At 38.7% G+C, this 26421-nt stretch overlaps 1 protein-coding gene across 4 annotated transcripts in view; it reads right to left on the reverse strand.

The window, feature by feature from the left end:
* Window positions 1–1713: 1713 nt before the first annotated feature.
* vcla (vinculin a) overlaps window positions 1714–26421 on the reverse strand; it is a 59244-nt gene continuing 34536 nt past the window's right edge. Inside the window, exons 7-22 of one of the 4 annotated variants that reach the window (XM_036574697.1) lie at window positions 22075–22165; window positions 21381–21528; window positions 18747–18900; window positions 17524–17699; window positions 16873–17063; window positions 15752–15951; window positions 14378–14506; window positions 13985–14134; window positions 13568–13676; window positions 11635–11937; window positions 11398–11522; window positions 10102–10287; window positions 7028–7219; window positions 5638–5841; window positions 4302–4406; window positions 1714–3847 (exon numbers count right to left, since the gene is read on the reverse strand). In XM_036574697.1, the coding sequence (XP_036430590.1) occupies window positions 3701–3847; window positions 4302–4406; window positions 5638–5841; window positions 7028–7219; window positions 10102–10287; window positions 11398–11522; window positions 11635–11937; window positions 13568–13676; window positions 13985–14134; window positions 14378–14506; window positions 15752–15951; window positions 16873–17063; window positions 17524–17699; window positions 18747–18900; window positions 21381–21528; window positions 22075–22165 (2610 nt within the window). In that variant the 3' untranslated portion in view covers window positions 1714–3700. Of the gene's footprint in view, window positions 3848–4301; window positions 4407–5637; window positions 5842–7027; window positions 7220–10101; window positions 10288–11397; window positions 11523–11634; window positions 11938–13567; window positions 13677–13984; window positions 14135–14377; window positions 14507–15751; window positions 15952–16872; window positions 17064–17523; window positions 17700–18746; window positions 18901–21380; window positions 21529–22074; window positions 22169–26421 lie in introns of all 4 variants that reach the window. The other 3 variants (XM_036574696.1, XM_036574699.1, XM_036574698.1) reach the window with 3 other exon arrangements.

Genomic DNA, 26421 nt, shown 5'->3' on the forward strand with positions numbered 1-26421 from the left:
TGGTCTGTGTGTGATTTTTCTTCCCACTGTTCTATTGACGTTCCAGTTATGTAGTACACATAAGTAAGATATCTTAAAATATTGGTAACACTTTACTGTATGGGGGTGTTCATGACACCAAAATAAGCCCTTCATGACAACTGATATAAATCTACATAGATATTTGTGAACACTTATTCCAGCAGATACTCGTCATAAAGGTTGCATTTGCCAACTTTGGTGTAAAGTTGACATTATATCAGGTGACATTTATTTATTTTCTGTTATGAGACTTTCTAGGGTGAATAGGGTTATGTTACAGTGACAATGCTGCAGAGTGAGCTTGCTTGCCAAGTCAGGCTGATTGAACAAAAGGGAGCATTTTCTATGGCCATTATATAAAGTGAGTTTCACCTGATCTTTTATAAGAGTTAAGCTATGTCACATATCGTCATTATGTCACTGTGATATACACTAAACTACAAAGTCATGCTGATAATATGACATAGCTTGCCAAGTCAGACTGATTCAGCAAAAGTGGGCATTTTCGGCAGCCCTTAGGTAAAGTGAGTTTCATTTAACCATTTCTAAGATTTAAGCTATGTCACATCATCAGCATTATGTCACTGTGATATACACAACTGACTACAAAGTCAGTTGTTATAACATGCTATGCAACTTCACCCCAAAAAATGACACAACCCAATGTCAGAAAAAAATCAGTGTCACCACACATAGGTGTTATGTCAAAGTTGCCAAAAACTACCTTTATGACAGGTGATGGTTCTTGTTATAAGCTTTGATAAATGTTTAATGCCTCATGACATACTTTGGGTGAAATGGCATAGCACATTATAACAACTGACTTTGTAGTTCAGTGTACATCACACTGACATAATGCTGATAATGTGACATAGCTTAAATGTTAGAAATGGTAAATTGTAACTCACTTTATCGAAGGGCTGCAGAAAATGCTCACTTTTGTTGAACCAAGCTATGTCATATAATCAGCATTATATCACTGTGATGAACACTGTCTTTGTCATTTCACCCCAGAAAATGTCATGACACAATGTCATTAAAAAAAAAAAAATCAGTATCACCTGACAGATGTTATGCCAACCTGATATCAAAGTTGGCAAGAGCACTTTTATGACAAATAACAGCTACTGGAAGAAGTGTTTATAAATGCTTATGTAGGTTTATGTCAGTTGTCATGAAGAGTTTATGTAGGTGTCATGTAGGCTTATGAACACTACCCTACAGTGCAGTGTTACCAAAGTATCTTTACTACAGAAGATACTGTAGGAGGATATTTTTGATAACTAAATATATATTGTTGCTATTCAGAAAATAACAAATCTCCAAAATAGTAACTTAACAGGAGATGGCAAAAAATGTTCTGTACTTTAACGTAAATTATTGTAAAGAGGTTTAATTCAATTTTTGCCTATCATTTCTATTCATCCATCATGAAATTTTGAGACGATGTAAAGCATAGCCACCATGTTGAAATAATACCAAAAATGATATTTGACAGTTGGACAGCAACAATTTGTAAAATGATGGGTCTGTTTCTCTGACTCAGATTAAGCCTAAACCTAAACTAAAGAGACTAGGCCTAATCCATGTCTAAGAGACCAGCCATATGTGTTAATACTATAGAATGTTTCAAAGCAGTTTATACTGTCCATGGGTTGTACATTTGATGATTGCTGATAATCAAATAAAACATTCAAGTAAATAATAGTTTTATTAATCTGAGGCACAGCAGATGTTTAAGGGACACTATAAAACCAAATCAGCAGTAGTGTCATATGTACATTCATATATTGTATATCTCTGAACCTGAAACATGCTGATACAAACATAGAAAATTCAGCCTTGTAAACACTCACAATGAGGCACTACTTTTAAGGACTATTCATTCTCTAAATGTATACAGTAATTGTAGAAATGAGGCTTATAACTAGGCAGTGCATCTTCTGGTTAATGTTTAGCTGTGTGCATTTAAAACAAAACGACTGACTCAGTTGTTAAAGATCACTGGCTAAGGTGATAAGCATTGCAGACCTTTGGTCTGGCTATTATTTTTGCTAGTCCTCTTTTTTCATATACAGCAAATCTGATACTTTTGAACCACGACTCGGCACATTTTTTGCTGCTGCTGCAAGAAACATCCTGTTGGGATTTTGAAAATTTTCACTATGGAATTAGAATATAAACAAGCCACATGTATAATAATTACCCATATTTTTATAACACACAATACAAAGCTCTGTCATCCTTCATAAAGGGGGCATTAAGTAACACTAATGGATTTTAGTTGTATCACATGGCTTGTTACAGCAAAGAAAGAAAAACTAATCTCCATGTGACCACCACAGATTCTCCCAGTTCAAAGATGCCTGTGAACCTTCACATCTAGTCATTGTTTAGTACTATGTGCATGTTTCCCTTAAATGAGAAAGCTATTTATGCTAAGATGCAGTTATTAAAAGATGAACTCTGGAAGCAAAATGTCTGCTCAGTGCACTTTTTAAGTAATCTTTTTTCATTTTCTAGCATAAAACTTTACTTAGTGTACCTTTTAAGTTTAAAAAAAATAACAAACCACACAGGTGAAAAAGTACAGCTAGGGATTATTTCAGTTCTGCAAAAAAGACTGGTTTTGATGTTTTTTCTGCCAATTACCAGAGAAAACAGATCAACTGTTGCATGAATTGTGCTTAAGAGACTTAGCGCAACACTCTTCCCATAATAAAACACATCTTCATTCTTTTAGAATAGTCATCACATACACGCACACGCACAAACAAAATAATAATGAGTGTTGAGTTTTGAGTGATTACAGTATTTAGAAATAATTAAAATTCAGAGCTCTTCAAGTTTAGTAAAGCCCAAATATATTAAAGTTGTATAGTACTTTTATCAGACATTGCTAAGCTTATATAACTGACAACTAACAAAATCTTTGGCATCAATATGTGAGGCATCAAACAAAAAGGCAGCAAAATAAGTTGTAACCCCTTCTTCTGTAAATATAAGCTAAACAAGTGCTCCATGAAAAGGTGAAATATAACCTAATACAGTTAGCTCAAGTATGTAAGTAAAGAATAAAGCTAAAAATATTCTCTCGAGTTGCGCCTTCAATTGTGTCAACCAAACACTCTGACTACGACAATCAGGTGCAGACAGCATTAGGAAATATAAATATATACATTTTCAATAAGAAAAATTTCCTTCTCAAAACTAAAGAGTAAACTTCATGAACTCTTAAGATTCTTTGAGAGAGGCATCAAAGAGGTCGAGCCATAGTTCTTCAATACAAAATAGAAAAAAAACTCTTCATGCAAAAAATATATATACCTGGAATTTGGATAAATTCTGGAAACCCAACATACCAAAAAATATATCTTCAAAAAATCTTCATCCTGTGTAATCCTACTTTTTAAACACAGTGGTGAGAGATAAAGGGACCAAGAGCAAACCTTCAGAACAACAGCAAAAAAAGAAAAAACAGTTCTGGACAAAGCAATCAGTGACACATGAACTCATAATATATATATATATAAAGTAACAATAAGTTGTTTTTCATCATTGTCCATGAGTGTCAGGTTCAGAATTCGTCCTTCATTCTATATGTCATCCCTTAGTCCACCGGACTTCAGTGTTCTAAAAGGCAGGACAGAGGACATCAAAGGAGGAATTAGTCCTCACTTTACTGGTACCAAGGGGTCTTTCGGACCCAGCGGAGAGTGAACCCTGCGTCCGTGCGGATCTTGATGGAGGCTGCCTCTGCTTCTCTCACTGTCTCCTTCACTGACTGCATGAGGTTCTGTGCGTTGTGGACCAGCATCTCAGTAGCCTTTGTAAAAAGTGGAAACACAGACGTGTTTTACAAATTTTATATCAATTTAATGGACACCTACTTTTTTATTAGTATTAAGTGCTAATACTAGAGATGTACGTTATCCTATAATATCAGGCTGATATCAACAGAAAGTGCTGGACTGGATATAGGAGGGAATAAAAGAATGAATCTGGTCCAGTCCTGTAACAAATCTAACCTGAAATAGCACGCACTCACATTGTGTGATGTGATACTGTTAGCTGTGTGTTTATTCCTGTGGGAGCTACTTTTAGATGCTCATCTTAAGTGAAGTGCTTAAACTAAAAATAGCTCATTTTAAAGCTTATATTGAAACGGTAGATCGCTATCAGAAAATAAAGTGGTTTGGGCCATCTCTAGCTGAAGTAACACTGGTGGTGTTACTTGTAAATGAAATGGAAAATAAACTGAAAGAGTGCTCAGTTCTTACCTGCTCAGATTCCTCCTCACTGATGTTAGTGCGTCCCAGCATTGTAGCCTTTACTGTGGACAGGATCTTAAGCTGAGTGCTGATCGTTGGGATACGCTCACACACCTGTACAAATAAGTACATGTAATAAGTACATAAGACTGAAAAAATTATGCTGAAGCTTTTTAGCAAAAACTGATTTTATATAACATTGGTTATCAAACCAGTCCACATTTTTCCTTCAAACCAGGTCACAGTTTTTAGTGACAGAACATAAATGTGGACCATCTGGGGGGGTCCAGGGCTGGATTGAGAAACACTGTTGTATAATACCAAAAAAGGTTCCTTCATATGTAACAATAGTGGAGCTATACAGAGCCATTTTTAAAAAGATATACAACACCTTTTTGATCACAGAGAAGAATCATTTTACAGTTCAAAGAATCATTTAAGCATTCAAATGGTTTTTGAGTGTTCATGGTTTTATATAGCACCACTGGTGCAAATTCAGAGTTGGATGGGGCGAACACTTTTTGAAATTACGTGAGATCATTTTAGGGGCTATGGGACGGTTGTCGGAAAAAAGTACGTAGCTGAGTGGCAAAAGAGCTGTCAGACATCAATTATAATGTAGCTGCCAATTACATATAAGACCTTGAATTAAAATCAAAATAGATGTTGTTTTGTTTAGTTATAGCCAGTAATGACAAAAAGAAAATCGTTTCCACATTTCTTGACTGTACAATGATCGTTTGTTGACTTATGGCCTATCAGTTATTAATAATCCTTCCCTTTTATTATTAATTATTATCATAATTGTCATTATTTGGGTATTTTGCAGAACAGTATGCAGATTAAGATTAAGATCAGACTAAACATTTTGGTGTCACAATGGAAAGGAATGAACCATGTAATAAGCAACAAAACTGGATCTTCATACAGAATATGAATGGCATTCTTGTTAATAATATTATTTAAATTGTTTTATGTAAGTAATAGAATCCATACATTGCTCCCTCCCCCATTTGTCAGACCAATTCAGCACCCCTGTACGGCACCTTTGAATAACCATTTTTTAAGGGTGTGCTGCATCATTTTTTTAAGGGTGGGCTGCCCAGCTGAACTCGCTAAAATGTCTAGTCATAGAAGGCATGCTAAACTGACTCAACATCATGAAAGAGAAATCACTGAGAGTCTCTTAACCATAATAATAATAGTAATAACACTAAGTTAAAGAGATATGTGTTTCCTTAAAACTGTGCACTGAGATTGACTGGCTAACACAAGGTGGAATTGAGTTCCACAGTTTAGAAGCATAGTGGCTAGTAACTAGGCCAGGAGATGTGTACAAACTGACCTGCAGTAAGTTTGTGCGGATCCGTTTGTCAGTGCACTGCTTGGCCACTTCTTTAGCTAGCCGTGTGACCTCATCAGAGGCTTTGGCAATGTCTTTGGCACACTGGATCAGAGCGCGCTTGTTGCCGCTTCCTCCACGCACCAGACGGGACATCTCTGCCATCAGCAAGGCCATTCTCTTAGCTGCTGCAATAATGTCATTCCCCTGAAAAGAAAGTAGACCCAAGCAAAATGGCTTTCTATTACCAAAAAAAAAACCAAGCATGGAAAGTGATCAAAAAATATCTGGATGGGTTTAGCCAATCTGATGATAGTAGTTCTAATAATAGATAATAATTAAAGCATGATCATTTAAAGGCATATAATCTGTTTCTAGTATGCAGTCTTCATTTTCAAATGACGCAAGCCATAAAGTTTGGGCATAAATGTAAAGGACCAAGGTGTCCTTTCATCTGCCTCAATTCTGGTCAATGGGGTTGGGGTTAATCTTCAGAATTTTCTTGTACACCAACAGTGCTGTGTTTGCAAATGGGTTAGACAAATCAACAAACAAACCAACAAACAAAGTGTTAATTATCTCAGGTTCATCCATTGCAGTTCCGTTCTTGCATCATGCCTTATGTGAAATTAGTATTAGAAACCAGGTGACGACGAGAACATTTCATAAGAGAGGATAAAGATCGCATCCTATACCCCATCGCTTGTAAATCTTAACCTGATTATTTCTCACCCCACCTTTCCATGGAAGTTATCCATTGTGAAAGAACCATTTCTTCATATGATCAACACCACTTCTAACTACCTATTACCTGTTTGTGTGCAAAAAGTAATGATCATTACATATGCACATATAAAAGCATACAAGCATATCAAAAGTGAAATTGTAGTGTTTTGCAGTGACGGTTGAATGATGACACTTTTTCTAAAGATAAGTCGCACACATGCTGATGTCCTTCTGTTGTGTTAATATACATCACTGTAATATTGTAAATTTAGTTGGTTAGAAAAAAAGCAAGTGCACAAAAAGAAAAGCAGGCAGGTGACATAACCTCATCACAGTGTAACCCTAAAGTCAGTGAGAAACTGCCATCCATGGCTTCACAGGTTGGCAAAAGCAGATTGACTGACAGCAGACACTGAGTGAATGTTCCTCTTTCAAACCAGAGGCCAGAGTTGTGATAAGCAAAAATAAGCAGAAGATGGACTTGTGAAGCCAGTTTCAGTTTGTCCAAGAAGTGCACAACAAACTCCAACAGCCATTCTAACAGCAACAGGTCATGGGCAACCTCAGCAGCCAAAAAATTACACTGAACCCAAGTGTGATGCAGCAGCAGCTGTTTTCAGCGTTCCCACAGTAACATCTGGATGCAGGGGCCAGGAAGCAGAAGTACCTTACTGGACCACTTGCGAGCTTCCTGGTGCAAGGACTGCGCGGCAGCCAGAATGGGCTGGTTAACAGGCTGATTGGAGGGCATTAAGAGCAGCTCTGGCTCGTAATCGTCCTCGTTGTCTGTGAACTCGTCCTCATCGTCTATATCTACCTCCGCCTCAGCGGTCTCAAAACCCTCGTCTGTCACATCGGGCTGGGGGAGGGAGGAGCAGGAGCGGGAGGAGGAGCAGAGGGAGGGAAAGAAAAGAAGCAGTGTGGAGAAAGAAGGAGAGAGTTAGTATGAGAGGCACTGGTTGGAGATCTACAGGAGAGGAAAGGGTAACAGAAAGGGTTTAGGATAAGGAAGGAGAGGCAGCATTGTGGTTCTGTTTTTTTTTCAATCCAGATTCCAGGTCTGCTGGGTAAACTGGCAGGATTGCTATTGGATACACGCTATTCCAAACTCAAGCTGCACAATCTGTGAAGCACTACTGGAAATCCATACTGCTGCAGCGATATCATGTTTTCTATTCTTACGTATTCTTGTGTGCTATATGGGTACATTTTTGTCTCCCAAGATTCAATGAAAATGTACCCTTAATAAGGTACAACATGGGCATTATGGTCCAGTAGTGTATTTTAAATATAGTTAATTAGATTCACTTTCCCAGGGGAAAGGTGCAAAACTAACTTAATTTCCAGCAAGATTCATCAGACAATTTTAAAGACAAAATGCTTGATTTTCTCGTATTCTGTATCAAAGTGCAATGACCTCTAAAACATCTTCACAATGACTTTAGTAATAAAGGTTCTAAATGCTTTTTGGCTAGGTCTAGAACATCTAGGAGATCTAAAATTGGTCTAGAAGCTTTACATTATTTGGAGATTCTTTAAACTTTTAAAAGTCATCTCAAAAATAAAGTGGTTTTTGAGGAATCATCCACTGAAACATTCTTTAGAGAGCCAGAAGTGGTTCTTCTGTGGCATTGCAGGAACCCTTTTGGCCCCTTTATTCCTAAGAGTGTATATAGAAAACATGATATCATAGATTTCCAGTGAGGTTCCACTTGAGGTTGAAAAATTCCTAAGAAAAATATACAAGCACTCGCTTTTAAAGATGAATTCCAACAATATTTTTTTCATAATTTCTGTATAATTAAATAGTTAGATGTAAACAGAGTCATTCAGAGTGGTTTGATGTGAAATGCTCCATTCTGGAGAAACTTAGAGTCAGCATTGTTCATAGTGGTGGTGACAGGAACCAGTTAAAGGTGATAGGATGAGTTAAATGTCTCTAAAAGCTCCTTCACAGAAAGTTATTAATGAAGTAATTATCCATATGCTGCCTGACAAATGAGACATTGTTTTATGTAATTTTTTAGATAAGACTTTGGCCTAAAATGATTTATTTTTAAATCCATTCATGGCAGAGAGGTTCATGCAGTGGTTCTGGACAGCAAGTCAAATGGTGTTGTAAATAAAAGGGATATTAAATAAAATTTGTGTTGTAGACATTGTGACCCCTGGTTTCTGTTACCACCACTGTAAAGAAGTCTGAGACAGTAAGTTTCTCTATAATGAACCACTTCACATCAAAAAATGTGGAATTCCCCTTTAGGTTTATTTGTTGCCAAGGTGCATTTCTAGGGAAAAAAAACAGCATGCTAATAGCAAACTGAGTACAATGATGAAACATTACAAACACATTAGTGACGAGTCACATTTAAAATGAGAAAGATTTAAAAGCATGCTGAAGCAAAAAACATGGTCAGCTTTTGATGTATATCTCCAGTCCATTAACAGATGCCTAGTTCCATAGCCCCATACCAGACATGTGACTGGGTGACTGGCAGTTGCAAAGTGTTTTATCTATTGTGGTCCAGTAGTCTTCAGAGGATCATCCCATAATAATCAAGTTTTAATCATCACCATCCAAAAAATAAACAAATAATAAATTCTGCACCTGAGAACTGGAACATTCACTGAATTTCCAGAAGCACCCATGCTGTACTTCCACTGATCTTCATAAGAGTTTTCCAATATTGATTCCACCTTGACTCATATCTTCTGTAAGTAGTGCGATCTGCTGTTCGGTTCTGTTAATAAAGTTCACCAATCAAGAGTATTTGGTATCTTCAGAGAAAAGGGCACATCTATAGATGATGAAACATCAGACATGACATTCAGTATCAGGACCACAGGAATAAGGCGTGGACACTGGGACATGGGGACATGCATGATGAACAGAGAAAGGCCCTGGAAACACCAGCAGGAGGAATGAGCAGGGTAAAGATTCTGAGCTGAGTCAGGCCTTGAAAAGGTAGAGGTGATACGAGTGGGAATACACAGAGATAAAGACGACGGGGTTTCTTGATTTTGTAAGAATATGTTGCTCAATGAAGATTGATGCACATCACCTCATCTTGCCTGGAGGTACATTTTGATTTGATGAATATTTGTTTAATACTAATGGAGTGTCTTCTTCATTTGTTCACTGACAAAACATGAAAACAAACTAGAATAAAAACAATCAATAAAAAAAAAAACGGTATCAGGCAATCCTCCCTTTCCCTCTGCTAGAAATAAAAATCCCTGAAGGTTATTAGGGTAAGAAAAGGTTAGACATTGAGTCATTCAAAGCATGCAAACATCTTTTGCGGATGACAGTTTCCATTTCTTTGCTGAAATTGGAACCATCCAAAAGATTTTCTTAATTGCAGGTCCACACATAACTACACACTGAAACTATTCAGTTTCAATTAATAAAAACGTCAATAACTCACATCACGGCGTAAGTGTGCAATTCAGTACACAAACCACATCTCGTTCCAGTATCCTCAGTGCTGTATTATTGAAAATGCAAACAAGCTGTTGGGACCAGTGGATCTCCACAAATACAGTAAACATTGAGTTTTGAGACATTTAAAGCACTAAGTTGATAATTAGTCATAAGTGATATTTTGTAAGGGTGTTTTAGCACCATAAGCGCCTTAACTCTACAGCAGAAGTTTCTAATGACTATGTTTAAGAATCGTGAAATGCCATGTAAAATGATCAATGGTAGGCTGGTGCAGTGAGGGTAGCGGGGGCACTCACCTTGCTGGACCACTTGCGGGCCTCGTCGTGTAGTTGCCTAGCGGCCACCATCATTGGCTCGCTCACCATCTCGCCTGCCTTCTGCTCTGGGAACTCCTCGTCCTTCTCCTCAGGAGGAGGGGGTCTGGGAGGAGGCACCTCTCCCTCTGGCAGGGGTGGTTTAGGAGGAGCCTGCTCATCATTTACCTGACATAAAGACAGAAGTGTGATATGCAGAATGACTCAAATTTCAAAAGTGGTTATCAAATTTTAAAGCAAGTAAGTTGACCAATTACCTAGAAATACTGAATAAATAATCTAAAAACACCTTTTGGTGTCTAGTATACAATATTCAAATATTTGTTTATAGAAAATACTGTTATAACACAGTAATAACATAATATGAGTGATTCCAAACTTATAAAAGGCAGTGTATAAGCAATATCTATGGCAGTTGCTGCTAATACACTATACGGCCAAAAGTAAGTGGACACCTGACCATCACACCTATATGAGCTTGTTGGACATCCCGCTCTAAAACCATAGCAATTAATAAAGAGCTGACACCCCCCCCCCGCCCACCCCCCCACACACACACACCTTTGTGGCTATAACACCCTCCACTCTTCTGGGAAGGCTTTCCACAAGGTTTTGTGTCTGTGTGACTTTCTGCTCAGTCAAAACAGCATTTGCAAAGTCAGGCACTGATGTTGGACTAGAAGGCCTGGATTGCAATCGACATTCCAGTTCATCCCTAAAGTGTTCAGTGGAGTAAAGTTCAGGGCTCTGGAGTCCCTCCACAACAAACCCATACCATTATCCTCTACCAAACTTTACTGTTGGCACTATGCACCACTTTGTGGATCAGCTGCTGTTGCTCCTAAATGCTTCCATTTCACAATAATAGCACTTACAGTTGACAGGGGCAGAAAACCGATGGCCTGACTTTTGGCAAAGGTGGTATCCTATAACATTACCATGTTTAAAGTCACTGAGCTCTTCGTTAAGACTCATTGTACCAGTGTTTGTCTATGGAGACTGCATGACTATGTGCTTGATTTTATACACCTGTTAGCTATGGGTCTGCCTGAAACACCTGAACTCAATAATTAGGAGGGGTGTCCACATGATTTTGGCCAAATAGTGTATGCTCTAACACTATAAATCTGGTCATCTGTCCTACCCTAATCTATCTATTAGGTCTAATATTCAGTCATATTAATTGTACACGACCTCCCTTTGTTAGAAAACACCAAAACTCTCAATCAAGCTGGCACACTGATCACTCTGTATCACACAGGTAGCTGCAACACTAACATGCAGTTGATCCAGGTCTGGAGGAGGTGGAGGGAAGTCTGGCTCTTGAGGCTGAAAGGCTTCTCTCACTTTCCCCACAGCGGCAAGGATCCTGTAGCCTGAGTCCAGGAAGTTCTTCTGAAGACCTGTTTACCAAAAACATGAAGAAAAATCTGGCTCAGGATCAGCTTACACACTGATCTAATGAGGTGAACATGTAACTGTACTCTATAAAGCTTAAAGGTCTGTCTTCTTTACCTGGATCCTGGATGTTTCCTGCCACAGCTTTGGCGTCCATAACCATAGGAGAGATAGTTTTGCTCAGTTCATCTGAGGCTGCTTTCACCATCTCCCTGAATTTTGGGTCTTCGGAGTTCTCCACTTCCCTCTTGGCCACCAATAGTACCCGGTTAGCCCGTCTGGCAATGCTAGTGGCCCCGGCAACCAGCATCTGGGGCTGGACGTTCGCCATAGCCACACGGCATTTATCAATGTCCTTTTTAATGGCCTCTTCAGAGGCGTCCAGGAGAGATTTAGTGTCAATCGCCTCATCTACCAAACCTGTCACAGTGGGGTAGAGATACAGTTTAATAAATAATACCCTTTGACAGAGAGAGTCCTTTAACAAGGCAACGTGAACAGTTCATTTTACTTCAGTACATGTTAATCATTAGAATAAAAAAGATGGTGCTTCAAGGGTTCTTTAGTAAAGAAAATGGTTCTACATGGAGTCATTAACACTCGAAGAACCCTTTGCATGATTAAACGATTCTTTGCATCATGAAAGGACTTTTCAGTCTGATGGAGAATGTGCTGTAGATGGTTCTGTATAGAACCTTTTTGAAAATTGATCTATAGAGCACCCAAAAGGGTTCTTCTATTGTTACAGTGTCAAGCTTGTAACAATAGAGGAACCCTTGGGTGGCATACAGAACACTTTTCAAAAAAGGGTCTATATAGAACAGTCTATACCACATTAATGCACATTTTATATCAATCTGAAGAACACTTTCATGAACGCTTTAAACATCCAAAGGGTCATTTGTGTGTTCATGGTTCCATGTAGAACCATTGTCTTGAAGCACCATCTTTTTTAAGAGTGTATAGAACTGTGAAAAAGGCAGCCATGAAATTGTGTATTTTGCCTCTTTAAAAAATAATTAAAAACACAGTATAATATTAGAACAAATACACACACACACACACACATTTTCTAAACTGCTAATCCTTCTGGGTCACAGGGTAGAACAAATACAAATACACAAGAAGTATTTGGACACTTTAACCATTGCTAAACAATGATATGTGTTTCAGAAAAAAACACTTTTAGCACAACATCAAACTGATGGAAGACGTTTTGTGTGGAAAAAGCCTGGAGAAGAATTCCAACCACACTGCACTAAGAACACTGTAGAGTCTGAGGCTGGTTTTCTAACAGTGAGCTTGTGTTCATTGATGGGATCATAAACTTTAAAGCGTACAGACGCATTTTGGAAGGCACAGAAACAGTAACAATCTAAAACACACCAGCCACGCTTTGAAAGAATACTTTGCTGAAAAGAAAACTGGAACATAATACATTTTTAAGTGTGGCACAGATGTCCAGATACTTTCTTGGGCCACTGTAAATACAGTAAAACAAGATTGTTTAAACAGACAAAGTTATCAACACTGACTGGCAGCGTCGCTCAACACTACCACTGGAGCCAGGTTGTTTATGTTGCCTTGGAGACGCCACTGTCAATCATTTTGTATAAATGCCCACATTTTATGAGCAGGCAGCTTTGGAACATTTATCTATGATTAACGATATTTTATATATTTCTTGAGTGCATTTTGCTGGTGATGCAGTAGAATATCTATTAAAACCAGAATGTAAACATTTGAAACCATGTTGACAGGGGCTTTAAATTCCATCAGCAGCACACCTGATTTTAATGAAGTACTGATTAGCTCAAGCAAGCACTGGATAGTAACTATAAATACTGGACGTTCTTGAAGAGAGATCTGGAAGCAGTTAAGTAAACATTCTCAGACACATCAAATCACAATGTACTGTTTATTTGTATTTATTCTAAAGTTTTTTTTTCTTACCAGATAGATAGCTGTACATATTATTGTCAGATGACCTAAGACTTTTGCACAGTACTGTATATTAAACAGGAAAAAAGAAGACAAACATTCTGCATACCAGTCATTTTCTCAATATTGTCAATCCACTGATTCTTCATGGTCTCAAAATGTTCGTAAGCTGCCTGGTTGCCAGGGTTCTTAAGCAGAATACGTGCAGCAGAGATGACCTGTGAAGAACAATAAAACCACTGAAACACATTTCAATGAAACACTGAACTTACATATCACACCAGCCAACGAACCAGTGTTCACCAAACTTTACAATTTATTACAAACATGTTTTATCATTTAATGATATAATATTCTCTGCACACAAATCCAGTTAAGGCAAGAGACTCGATCACAGCTATGCAGTCTCAGTCTTGGCCACTGGTCAAACATCTTGTCCGGCTCTGTTGCACGTATACAAATACGTGGAAGGGCATGATGGATTGCTGCCCCCGCACTTTGGCCCAGAGAGGACTCTCACATGTACCTGAGGTGTTAGCTCCCTGGATGACTTCACTGCAGCCTGGATTCCTTCCACTGTGCTCTTGTTGGCCGTCCCCACAGCAGCAGCTTTCTCCGCTGTAGCCCCTAGTCTGTTGGCATGGTTCTCAAAATTAGAGGCTCTTTCTTCAAAAACCTGCAGAGCAACAAACAGAAACATTCTCTACTGGTTCTATACCTTGTGCATCTTCTGGCTGTTGAGTAGTGAATTGTCAGTTGTTAAGTAACAGTAAGAGATCTAAAATAAATTGGATCATAATGTTTAATATGTCACTGAATATGTTTTATTTATTATTACACTGATTTGAGGTATATGCCCATGAATCTTCACAGTGTCCCCCCCAGTCATAGGCATGTGTGCTCAGTGTGTTCTTCATACCTCCACCCGGTTTGGAGCATCGAGTGGAGCTGTAGCTGCCACAGCCAGAAGCTTGATGGGAGTTGTAGTATCACTGAATACATCAGATACCTCCTGGGTCATTGCCTCCTGCATCCTTGCCTTCAAATCCTGAAAACAGAATAAAATTAGACACTACACTATAAAACTGTAAATATTATACAATTGTAGGCAAATGTTTGTGCACCCCTGGTCAAATTACACGTTTTCTAAGTGAAACTTATTTAACACATCCTAATGCACATTTACTGTCTATTTGCGGAATTTGACACAATAGAAAAAAAATATAAAACCTAAAATATGGCCTGTGCAAAAGTTATGGCACATTTTACAATTTATGTTTTTTCAATATTTTAACAATAGGTTAAAATCAGCAAATATATAGAAATTGTGCACTACAGTTTTCAGCAAAAATGTTCCCTGTAGAGGATGTCTTAGTTCTTAGACTTATTTTTGCTTAGGATATTAAACAAACATGTAAATTAACCAGGGGTGTTCATTTGCATACAACTGTATTTATACAACGGTGGGTAAGACTTGAGTAGAAGTATAAAAGAAGCAGGTCAAAAAACTACTGAAGTACTGAATTCCTTATAGAACCACAGTTTTACTAGTTCCTCGTAGTTAGTTCTTGGTATACCCACAACGTGCTACTACCCTTTTAGTCTAATATGACATCAAAAATCTTAAAAGTTGGCAGTGTGACCAATCACAAAGCAGTCCAGATGCTGTCACCAACATAACATACTGAAAATAATCTCAAAAAAGGGATTAGTAACTAAATCTTAATGTCTAAAATGTCACATAGAAAAAGTAGATTATTTTCCTAACAAGGAATTTAGATATAAACTTTGTGTCATTTGACAATATTAGTAAAGTATGGTAAAGTAAATTAAATCTATTAGAGTAAATCCATTAATTTTTTTCTTGAGCACATATAACTAAATAATACTACAACTAAATGACTACAATGACTACAAATGATACTATAACTAAATGACTACAAACCTGTGTATATAAGTAATGTTTCAAAGAGCTTTCATTAAAAAAAAAACAAAGATTAAAAAAATTTAAGTCATATAATAATGAAATATTAGTGTCAGTAACAGCCAGGAGATGGCGCTGCTGGATCACAAAGTAAAACAGTTCAGCAGACAATAGTCTGGTTTCTTTGACATGAATTAAACGTAACCTTGGACTAAAACGCAATGCCAGCTGCCTTTCACCATTAAATATCGTACTTAGTTACCCTTACCCTTCCACTAGCTAGCAGCTTTGCTGCGTTATTGTAGAGTGTACAGTAGACTTCAGTGTCTAACTAAGCAGCACTCCTTTTCTCAACTATGGGCATCTTACTTTGAGAGTATCCAGGAGCTGGGCAGCTACAGCTCGGGCCTGAGGACTTTCTCCTTCTCCCCGTGCTGCCAGGTCAGCCAGCTGCAGCATCAGCTGCTCCGCACGCTCACACTTAGCAAGCAGCTCCTGCCTGTATGGCCCTGGCAGAGAGTTAGCCAGTCTGCGGCCTTCAGCGATCAGCCCGCGGATAGCGGCCTGGCCTGGGCACCCAGAAACAGCAAGAGAGAGAGCGAGAGAGAGCCAGGGATACATACAGAGAGTCACAAAACTGTAGTGTCACTACATTAGTTGGGTATTATAGACTTACAGGCTCCACAGGAGTTAACATATCAATCCTAAACATGGAATGTAAAGGCTTAAAAATAGTCTGGCATCCATGCAGCATGGAATTTCTTTACTGCTGGCAAATAAATTTACATCTCTCATGACCGGCTTTGCAGGAAATCAATAAGTTACTTTGAAACAAGTGGCAGTTTTACAGTTTCATTCTGTTATCCACCTAAAACTTTTAAACTGAAAGTGGTTGTGTATAAACAGAAGGGAATTGCATATGGAGCCTGATTCAAGTTACATAATCTTCCTTGGCACTTCTATAATTACATGCTGTCAGGGGTTGAGGTTTACTCCATGGTTTACATACAAGAGGGTCAGGCAGTAATGTAATTTTGCTATAAATAGGACATAGGGTAGCTATTTACTGTTGAAGAGTGGTTAAGGTGGAAATGCGTACAACAGAGACGGAAGAATCAATCGTCCATTATCATCAGTTTATTTTCCTTCCCAGCAGAGGGCCAGAGACAAAGTGCTTGGGCTTGGTTTCGCACAGATGAAGAAGTCACTTGATATGCCAGTGTTGTCCTCTGAGGCATGTAAATGGCTTCAAATGATTGGTCTTTCATTATTGTCCAGCTGGCCAACCATTACACATGCACACATACACCCACATAGATCCCAAAATACTGTTACATGACCTTAAAATGGCCCTGATTAGATTCTCCCATAAAAGAATCTCTTCCCTTGCCTTATTACCTTTCCAAAAGAACCTATATGAGAATCACTGAAATACATACACTAAAATATGCACTACTGTTCATTCTGTCAGCTTCAGCATGAGAGCTCACCCACTCCATGGTCATCCACACTTGGGTTATTTATCCAGCGCATGGCCTGCTCCATCTTTCCCTCCAGGGTCACGGCAGCCTTGGCTGGCCGCATGTTGGCCACAGCACGGTTAGTCTTCGCTTGCAGGTTCTGCAAAGCGGTGCCGATCTGTTTGGCCAGTGCCCTGGCTTCAGGAGTATCTCCTTTACCCCTGAGGGTCAGAAGGCAGGAGAGCAGAACATACATTTAACATTAACCAAGAGAAAATAACCAGAAAATGGCACTTTAGGCTGGAGCCCCACATTATGTAACAATTTCAGAGATACAATTCAGGCAAAACATGGCAACTGCTGGTTTCATGCATATTGTCGCTGCCTGAACCCCCCACCCCCCACCCCCCAAAAAAAATAATTGGCAATTTTTACTTGTTTCTACATCATTCAACACAAGGTGGCTGTGCTTTACATTTCATGATGAATAGACTAATAGCAATGCTCCAAAATCACTTTCAATAAAACCTCTTTACATCAACCTACACTTAAAGTAGGCTGAACATAAACATTTCCTGTGAAGTTACTATCTGGAGAAAATAGAAAGCAGGCAGCAGAAAGGAAACGCTGCATTTTATCTTTAAGAAAGAAGTCCTAATAAAATGATTTTGGAATACGTACTGTCTGCGAAGTTCAACGAGCTTCGCAGTGAGGCCAGCAATTTCAGCGATTGAGCGCAGAATGTCATCTCTCTCTTTAGGATCCTCACACAGGTCAGCAATGCGCTTGGCCTCAGCCAGCAGAGCTCGGATGTTCTCCTCTCCTTCAGGACCGCCATGAGGATCAGCCAGCCAGCTCTGTACAAACACAGCAGGCTTACACACCACCCAGACTAAACCGATCATCATCACAGTGCTGCAACAGGTGCTGCTACGGTACAGTACATCCTCACATGGAGTCATTTCATGATCTACACACAGTGCTGTTAGAAATATCCAAACAGGCCCATCACTCATTTTTCTTTCATTAAAACTGTGCAAAGCACAGCACAACATCTTCAAGAGAGATTAGACTGAGTAGTAGGTGTATAAATCTGTGACTATACAACGATTTGATCTGATACATCAGGAAATTCAATACATCTTTTAATCTCATGTCTTCAATTTGACTTGATAATACAGTACAACTCAGGATACATGTGGAACTATGCACACAGTAGTGCACTCTCAATTTAATGTTATTATAATCTATTCTAACATTCCAAAGTCAGTGCAGTTGAATCGCCACCATTGCATCGATGCATTCACCCCTAATGAACAGAAACTTTATTTTTAGGCTAAACAGAGGGTGGGTAGCACTAATTAGAGGGAAATAAGGGCAGAAATCATATTTCAATCATCTCCACTACAGGAGTTCACCGCAGGAAACAGTCTATCCTCAGCATCTGTCAGTTTCCTGTCTTCCCTCTCTTTGTGTTCAGATTGATGCGTCTTCATGGTGCCATTTTTAGTCATATTGTTATTCATTATGAAGAACGTTACATAATCCTATGCTCTGCTGCAGTTTTGGTCCCATGCTGTTTTTCTGCTGTAGTTTGATGCGACTACATCACAACACGTCGCCTCAGACATAAATCTGTACTTCTGGAGCATTCAGTCTCCCACCGTCCGGATACCCATAAGTCACAGAGCAAGCAAATTAAATAACATTTATAACGGCCTGTCAGCTCTGATCACCATTTGCAGGATGATCAGTCTGCAATCATGAGTCTCTCTGTGTCCTCTGGGATTTGATTTAAACCTCATAAAGGATGTCTTGTGGAATAACTGGCATCACCACAGAGTGGAAAACAAATTCCAAATCTGTGTTTTCTATGTATCGCTGGTAAACAGAAACCGTCTCACCTGTGCAGCATCTATTCTCTTGGCGATGGCCTGCTTGGCGTTGGTCAGGATCTCCAGTTTGCGAGCAGCGTTCTCCACTTTGCCCACTAGGATGTCCAAACCCTGAGCCACCTGCTGGGCCTTCTGCATGCCCATGGGTGTAGGTCCCTGACCTCTGGAAAGCAGCACAGAGACAATGCCTTCTTACATGGTCAGATACAATGGATTCAATAGCTTATTTACAAATCGTCACTGTCCAAAAAAACCATTAACATCCAAAATGGGAACTAAGACAAAAACATTCTTAACTCTTAATATAAATTAATCGGAAGAGATTTTATTGCAAAGGGTTGAAATGATGTGGAAAAATAAAAAATAGACAAAGACAAATGTGTAATATATATCGCCGCTGTTGGAACAAAACCTTATATATATAATATACACACACACACACACACACACACACACACATCATCTAAGCCGCTTATCCTTCTGGGTCGCGGTGGGGTATATAATATATATTATATATATAATATAATAAACTGTTACCTACAGATAAACATCTGTAATGCATAAATGCATCTTTGTAAAATTCTGTCAAATCTTGAGCTACGCATCTGGCCTGATCCCACAAGCACAGACGGTGTAGTGTGTGTGCATGATTGTGTAAGCAAAGGCATTTTTCTGGTCTTTTGGCTGCAGTCTCTGCTGGGTGAACTGTATACAGGCAGTGGTCTGAAGTGATGGCTGATTACCCAGCGCTCAGCCTTTAATCTGCTTTACTCCAGTCCCTCTAATGAAGCCAGGGCCTCGCCTCTGATCTCAGGGCTATCATTTTCACTTTCTGCAGCTCAGCCTCCACACACACATGCCTGCACCACTTTCTCTCAGCATTTCAACACAGCATAATTTTTTGAGAGTAGGCTTGTTCACCTGCAATGCCTAAAGCTTGGCTAAAGTAAATCCAAAGATGCAATACCTGTTATTTCGACTACTTAGGAATCCAAATCCTATAAGCAAGCAAATTACGTGTGAGCAATGTAAGTACAACCAACCACATTAAGATACATAATGATATGCAGGATTCTGTAATTTATTTTATATACAGTACTGTGCAACAATAAGAGACGGTTAGTGGTCAAAATGGCCATTACATATAAGTTTTTCATTTTTCAGCATCAGGACAAAAAAACCCAGAAAACATATTTAACAGAAAATTATACAGAAGCATCAACAACTATATATAATTTACATTTTTAAGTATTTCATGTGTCCTTTCTTTGCCTTTATTACAGCTTCTATTCTTTTTTGGAGACTTGCTTTCAGTTTTTCAGAGAAATCTGCAAGCCAAAATCATATCTCAGATATTCAGTTTTGGTGTTCTAGTGCAAATGTTCTTCATTTTTGTCTATTTCCTTTTCTCAGTAATGGCTTCTTGACAGCTATACATCCTTTCAGACCGAGAGTGTTGAGTTGTCTTCTCACGTTGGAAAGATGGACAGATCTTCAGATGTGAAGCAAAAGTGGAGTTTTTCCTCTCTGTCAAAGATGAAAGCTTTAAATACTGTTTATCTGGTGGTGATTGTTTTGTTGGTCTACCAGGTTATGTGCTATTGTTAGGAGCCCCATTTTCTCTCTTTTCACATATCTTGCTTTTGCTTTCCTTATGCAGGTAGATTATCTTATATATAATCCCCTCAAAATATCTCATGAAAACTCCTGAATAACTTGTACTGAATGGTCATTTTGACTAGAAATTAAATAAATGAAGGGTGGTCTCTGGATTTTGCACAGTACTGTACTGTCAAAAATTATCTAATTAATAACACACTCTGGGCCAGATAAACATACAAACGCAGGTGTGATTTCTGTCTTGTTGGGTAAAATTTGGTAAATTGAATGAGCCCACTAGCCTAATATTGTAAAATCAACTGGATGTTAGTATTTGATGCCTGTTTGTTTGGGTTTATTTAATTTTAGTCTTTACACTCATGTAAACATCTGGGCCATGATGTTTCAATCCAGGCTATCTGGGGAAATTTTGAAAAATTACACAGATTCTTCATCCTGTACAGACTGGACATTTAAATCTCAAACAAATTACATTACAGGACCTCCTCTGGTAAAACTAATCTAGCTTGAATAGGTCTTAACACAAATATATGCCTGGTTTAAAAAGCTGGAGAAAATTACACCACATGCAAAACCAGCCACCACATGTGGAATATCTCCACCCACAATACTCCCACGTGTTGTGTGACCCTCCCTCAAGGGAGATGCATTCTGTGTTTTTTGATGCACCGCCCATAAACTGCATGTTTAGGCCTATGCATCAGTTTTATACCTAAAACTCAGGCAGAATGGGTCTGATTTGTATCTGAAACTGGCACATTCTGTGTTATCACATTTTATGTCAGGCCAAAAGCAGAACACAGAATCTTTGTATTGAAAATTTTCCTTATGTGGAGACATGAATGTCTGAAGACGTTGTCACTTCTGTTGTGATGTGTTACACTGTAAATGCTTCATAAAATGCTGTCTGATCCTGTGCAGTCAGTGATACAATGTCTCTGTATGAAGACTGGTGAGCTCTATCTCTACGAGGAGATTTGTGTAGAGATCTAATTCTCCTGTGTGTCCACAGCAGGGCCATACCTGGCACGCATGTCCGACACCTGATCCGTCATCTGGCCCAAAGTCTTGGCCGTTCCCAGGATCTCCCTACGCTCCTTTCCCGCACACAGCTCGCCCACTTTCCCCGCCTCGTCCAGAATCTGGCGCAGAGCGTGCTCACCTGCAGCCCCTGCACAAACACATCCACAACACTCAAACCCCACCACACACTGTCCACCAAGGTGTGGATTTACTGGATGTATTAATTCTATTGTCCATACTTTATTCAGAAACACAGTTACTACTGTTGTTCACAGTGAAGTTAGCAGAAATGTTCAAATGTCTTTATTTACAGTGAATATTGCATCGTGATAAAGAATGCATGATACATAAAAATCATCCAGTCTATTGTGCAGGTAGGAAAATAAAGATGTCATTAAACTGCTTGACAGTTTACTTTATCCTCTTCATTATAATGTTTTTAATAGACTGATAATAGATACAACGGTATATTTGCTTTGCTTGTCCAGAATATACAATATTTCATGATATACATATAACAATAGAAGATGTTGAGTTAACATCTCTTAAACATATTACTCTGGTAAACTTATTACCAGTAACATGTTTTCTAGTTCTATACTTGTTTGAGAAACACTTATTCCACACTCCTAAGCTCCCAGGGTCACTTCATCCTCCAGCAGAAAGGCTTTTGTGTGTTGCCATGCTTGGTTACCTGGTAGGCCGTTAGGATCTTTGAGCCAGCCTTTAGCCAGATTCATCTTTGACTCAATCAGCGCCAGCGCCCTCTTCATAGCCTCTGTGTCCTTCAGAGACAGAAAGAGAAAGAATAGAGAGGGAGAGAGAGAGAGAGAGAGAGAGAGAGAGAGAGAGAGAGAGAGAGAGAGGGAGAGACAGAATAGAGAAAGAAAGAGAGAGAGAAAGAGAGACAGAATAGAGAAAGAGAAAGAGATGGAGAGAGAGACAGAATGGAGAAAGAGAGAGAGGGAGAGGTGGGGGAGAGGGGGTGTGTGTGAAAGAAACAGACAATAGTGAGGCAAGGGGAGAGGGGTGAGAGAGAGAGTGAGGAAGAAAGAGAGAGAGAGAGAAAGACAAAGAGAAAGAAATAGAGGTGAGACAGAGAGAAAGACAGACAAAGAGAGAAATAGAGGTGAGAGAGAGAAAAAGAAAGACAAAGAGAGAAAGAAACAGAGGTGAGAGAGAGAAGGAAAGACAAACAGGTGAGAAAGAGAGAGAGTGTGAGAAAGAAATAGAGAGAGTGAGAAATAAAGAGAAGGAAGAGGAGGAGAGGTGCAAGTGGAGAAACAGAACATAAAGCTAAGTATCTTCAGGATAATTGATCAGCACTGATGAAATGCAGTCAGATCTCAGTTTTAGTTGTTATTATAAAGCAGTTCATGTGTGTGATGTTTCTCTCGTGGGAAAGAGAATGCTGACAGGGAGGGGCTTTGCAGTGTGAGGTGACCCTCACAGACTGAAGGACAGAGAGCTAGCAAGCTACTTTACACACATGCACACACAACCTCTCTCTCTCTCTCTCTCTCTCTCACACAGACACACACACACACACAGGTGGAGGGGGGCACATAATCACCACTTCACACTCCATTGCACCCACTCACACATTTAGAGGAAATTTCAAGCCCGTCTGGCTCGCAGCCTCTGGCTCTCTGTTCCCTGCTGCACTGAACAGTCTGAACCTTCAGCACATATACGGATACAGCATGATTTCATCTGAAGCAACCAAATTTGTTTTTATCAGACATATGAAAGAGACAATAAAGGTGGTATGAGGCATCAGTTAGAAATCATTGTGATCTAGTTATCCACTTACTGTCTATCATGAACATATTTAACATACAGTGCTAATTCAGGTTAGGCTTTACACAAACCACTTGTGTATGAAGTATTCATGGCACATTCACAAACAGTTCATTAATAGTCCATTACACCTGCATAATCATTTTGAAACATTCATTAAATACATGCATTAATGAGTGATGAACATATAATGTAACAGATAGAAAACATACTCAGTGATGCTTTGTGTACACTTCATGACATGATCATGAATTAAGATCTGTTCAGAGAATAAACAGCCTATGGTACTATGTACATAGTAAGACTACTCAAAAGAGATCCAAAACACATCCAGGATTGTTCAATGTGTTTTTATCATTGATTTATCGATTTATATGACATTTATGGAAATATCTACAATACCTACTCATGCATGAAGTATTCCTGTATTCCTGTAGCATTACAGAAAAATTGCATTGTTGCTCTGGTGGAAGCTTTTGTCTGTCCCTGTTCTGCGCTAACAGTGCATAGAGCTAACAGTGGTTCAGCGAAGTCTTAGAGAAGGTAGGAGGCTAATGGCTCAGCATCCAGCTGGAAATATTACATTTATATTACATTCACATTGTGAGCTTGAGTCAGGAATAAACTGAACAGTGAGCTGCCAAAGTTTTGTGTAATGTAATGAATGCAATAGAAATCTTTTGAATGCCACGTGCTCAGAATTGTATTTGCTCCCTGAAAAGAAAGTAGGAATGTGTTTTCATGTATTCATAATTATAACATTAAGTTTACAATAAACATCACTGAGCATGTTTTCAATTCATTACATTATACTCCCACTACTCCTTGATGAATGCATTTAATTGAATGTATCAAAAAAGGTTATGCGATTGTAACGGGGTGTTACTGTACTGTTAATGAATATGCCATGAATGCCGTGTGTAAAGCATTACCCTAATTCATTTTTACTAAATAATTATTTTTGACAGCGCTGAGTGATACTGTTCTCATACACAATATTACTGTTCTATTGTAGCACTGGGGGGAACCCTTAATATAATAATACTTTAAGACATTTTACAAAACACAATACGCATCATGATTTTCATGTAAACATGTGACACATTATAAGCTGGAACAGACACAAACCAGCAGTGCCACCTTTTATAAAATGGTATTTAAAACTGACTGCACAGGTTTGAGCAGCTCCAAATGTGCTCTTTATTCAAACTCACAATCTCCTGACGACAGGGTGAAATCTTATTTGGGTGGGTATCTATAATATGCTCAGAAATGCTCATCATGAAGCAATTTATTGTGATAATATCATATTGTCATACTGCCCACACATTAGTGCTGTACCAACTAATCAATGTTATTTATGATGTTGGTAATAAAAAATAATTGGCAACGATTCTTGTTATCGATTTGTTGGCTTGATGAGCTTTTCACTCCCCTTTTAACTCACTTGAATGAAAGAGGGGAAAAGACAGAGATGGAGATTACAGTACAGGGTTATGCATGACTAAAAAACAAACAAAAAAAAAGGAATTATCATCTAAAAAGCTGATTTCCCATAAGATGCATAAAACTAAGCACAGCTTTGATGGTAGTGTAACTTTCATCTACAAGGATCTTGAGAGAATTGATTCACGGCAGAAAATCACAAAACCTCCCCAGAGTACGGAAGTCCAGAGAGGCAATGAGGTAGTTATAACTTCTGTTATCTTGAGATCATGACTTACTTGTCTTGTGATGTCAAGATAACAAAAGTTGTTTTCTCAAGATCACAACTTATTTTTCCTGTGATCTCAAGATAACAAAAGTTGTTTTCAAAGCCTATCTTGACATCACAAGACAAGTAAGTTAAACTTTTCTGGACTATTATCTTGACATCATGACTTTATTGTGTTGTGATCTCAAGATAACAAAAGTTGTTTTCTCAGGATGACAACTTATCCTGAGATCACAAGACAAGTAAGTTGTGATCTCGATAAAAGAACTTAGGTTTTCTGGACTGTTATCTTGAGATCATGACTTAATTGTCTTGTGATCTCAAGATAACAGTCCAGAAAATCATAACTACCTCATGGCTTCTCTGGACCTCCGTCCCATGATGAGTAAACCGAAGTAACACTGTAGTCAAAAGTTGAAAACAGCGTGATGTTGTCTGCTAATCAGCGAGTTCTGTTTTGGTTTAGCAAAATAAACAGAGATGAGCTCCATTTTTATCTAAACTGTGCAGCTAAATTATACTTATTCACTGCTAGTGTACTAATGCACACAGATATGCTTGTCCTCACAGATATGGATATTTTTGAAAGCAGGCTTTCTTTCTCTACGTTTTGGCATCCCACCCACACAAAAACGGTTTATTAGGTCACTGAAAATGGAGCTTTTGGAAAAGACTCTCCAGAGTGGAGATTTTATAAACTCTCTTTTCTGTATGTTCTTGTGGACGTATGTTTTTGAAAATGTTAATATGCATTATTATTACTGCTTCATGAGTGGTGGAAGAATCAAACTATTCCCATAAAAGGACTTGTACTGCCACGTAAGATCTGTCCATGCATTCTTCCTTTGCGGCTCTACTGAGCATTATAAACATCATAATGTTTTATATGACAAAACAGCAGCATCCTTGTTTTTATGCCATGTAAAGTTTCTTCTGTGTAATTTTAAAACAAGAAAATGAAACAAAACAAGCTGTGCCAGGTTTGTAATCACTTAGCCTAGAGTATCAGTACTCAGGAAGTTTGTATATTCATGCAAAATTTGTAATATATTTGGAATTTATTGTGCTATTAAATTTTATCAGTACAACAGCACTATTTTCTCACTTTAATTCATTCTTAGGTGCAAGTTAAAAATTAAACATGGCCTGTAACAAGGGCATCAGCCCCTGCTCCCTAACTAGCAACTCCCCAATCTGCACCTGCCCCCTCTGCCCTGGTGTGATGCCCCCCAAAACAGTCTATGTGCATCTGACACAAAACTGCAAGCCAATGTTCAAAACAGCAAAAGAGCAAGAAGGCCTTTCTGCAAAGTCGAATGCGATGTGTGTAGAAATTCTCAACCAATCTGATAAAGCAAAAGGTGCGATGAGAGCACAGGAGCCTTCATTCAGCAAGAATGAATTACATCCAGCCCCTCCTTCTCCAGTAGCTTCTTTTCCCTGTATCCAGTAACAGCTGCATTCAAACCCTCAAGAGAGATGAGATCAGATTATTTGTAAGATGATGAGTCACTTCCGTTAGTCTGC

Source organism: Colossoma macropomum, unplaced genomic scaffold (assembly GCF_904425465.1).
Source record: "Colossoma macropomum unplaced genomic scaffold, Colossoma_macropomum, whole genome shotgun sequence".
Taxonomy (NCBI): Eukaryota; Metazoa; Chordata; class Actinopteri; order Characiformes; family Serrasalmidae; genus Colossoma; species Colossoma macropomum.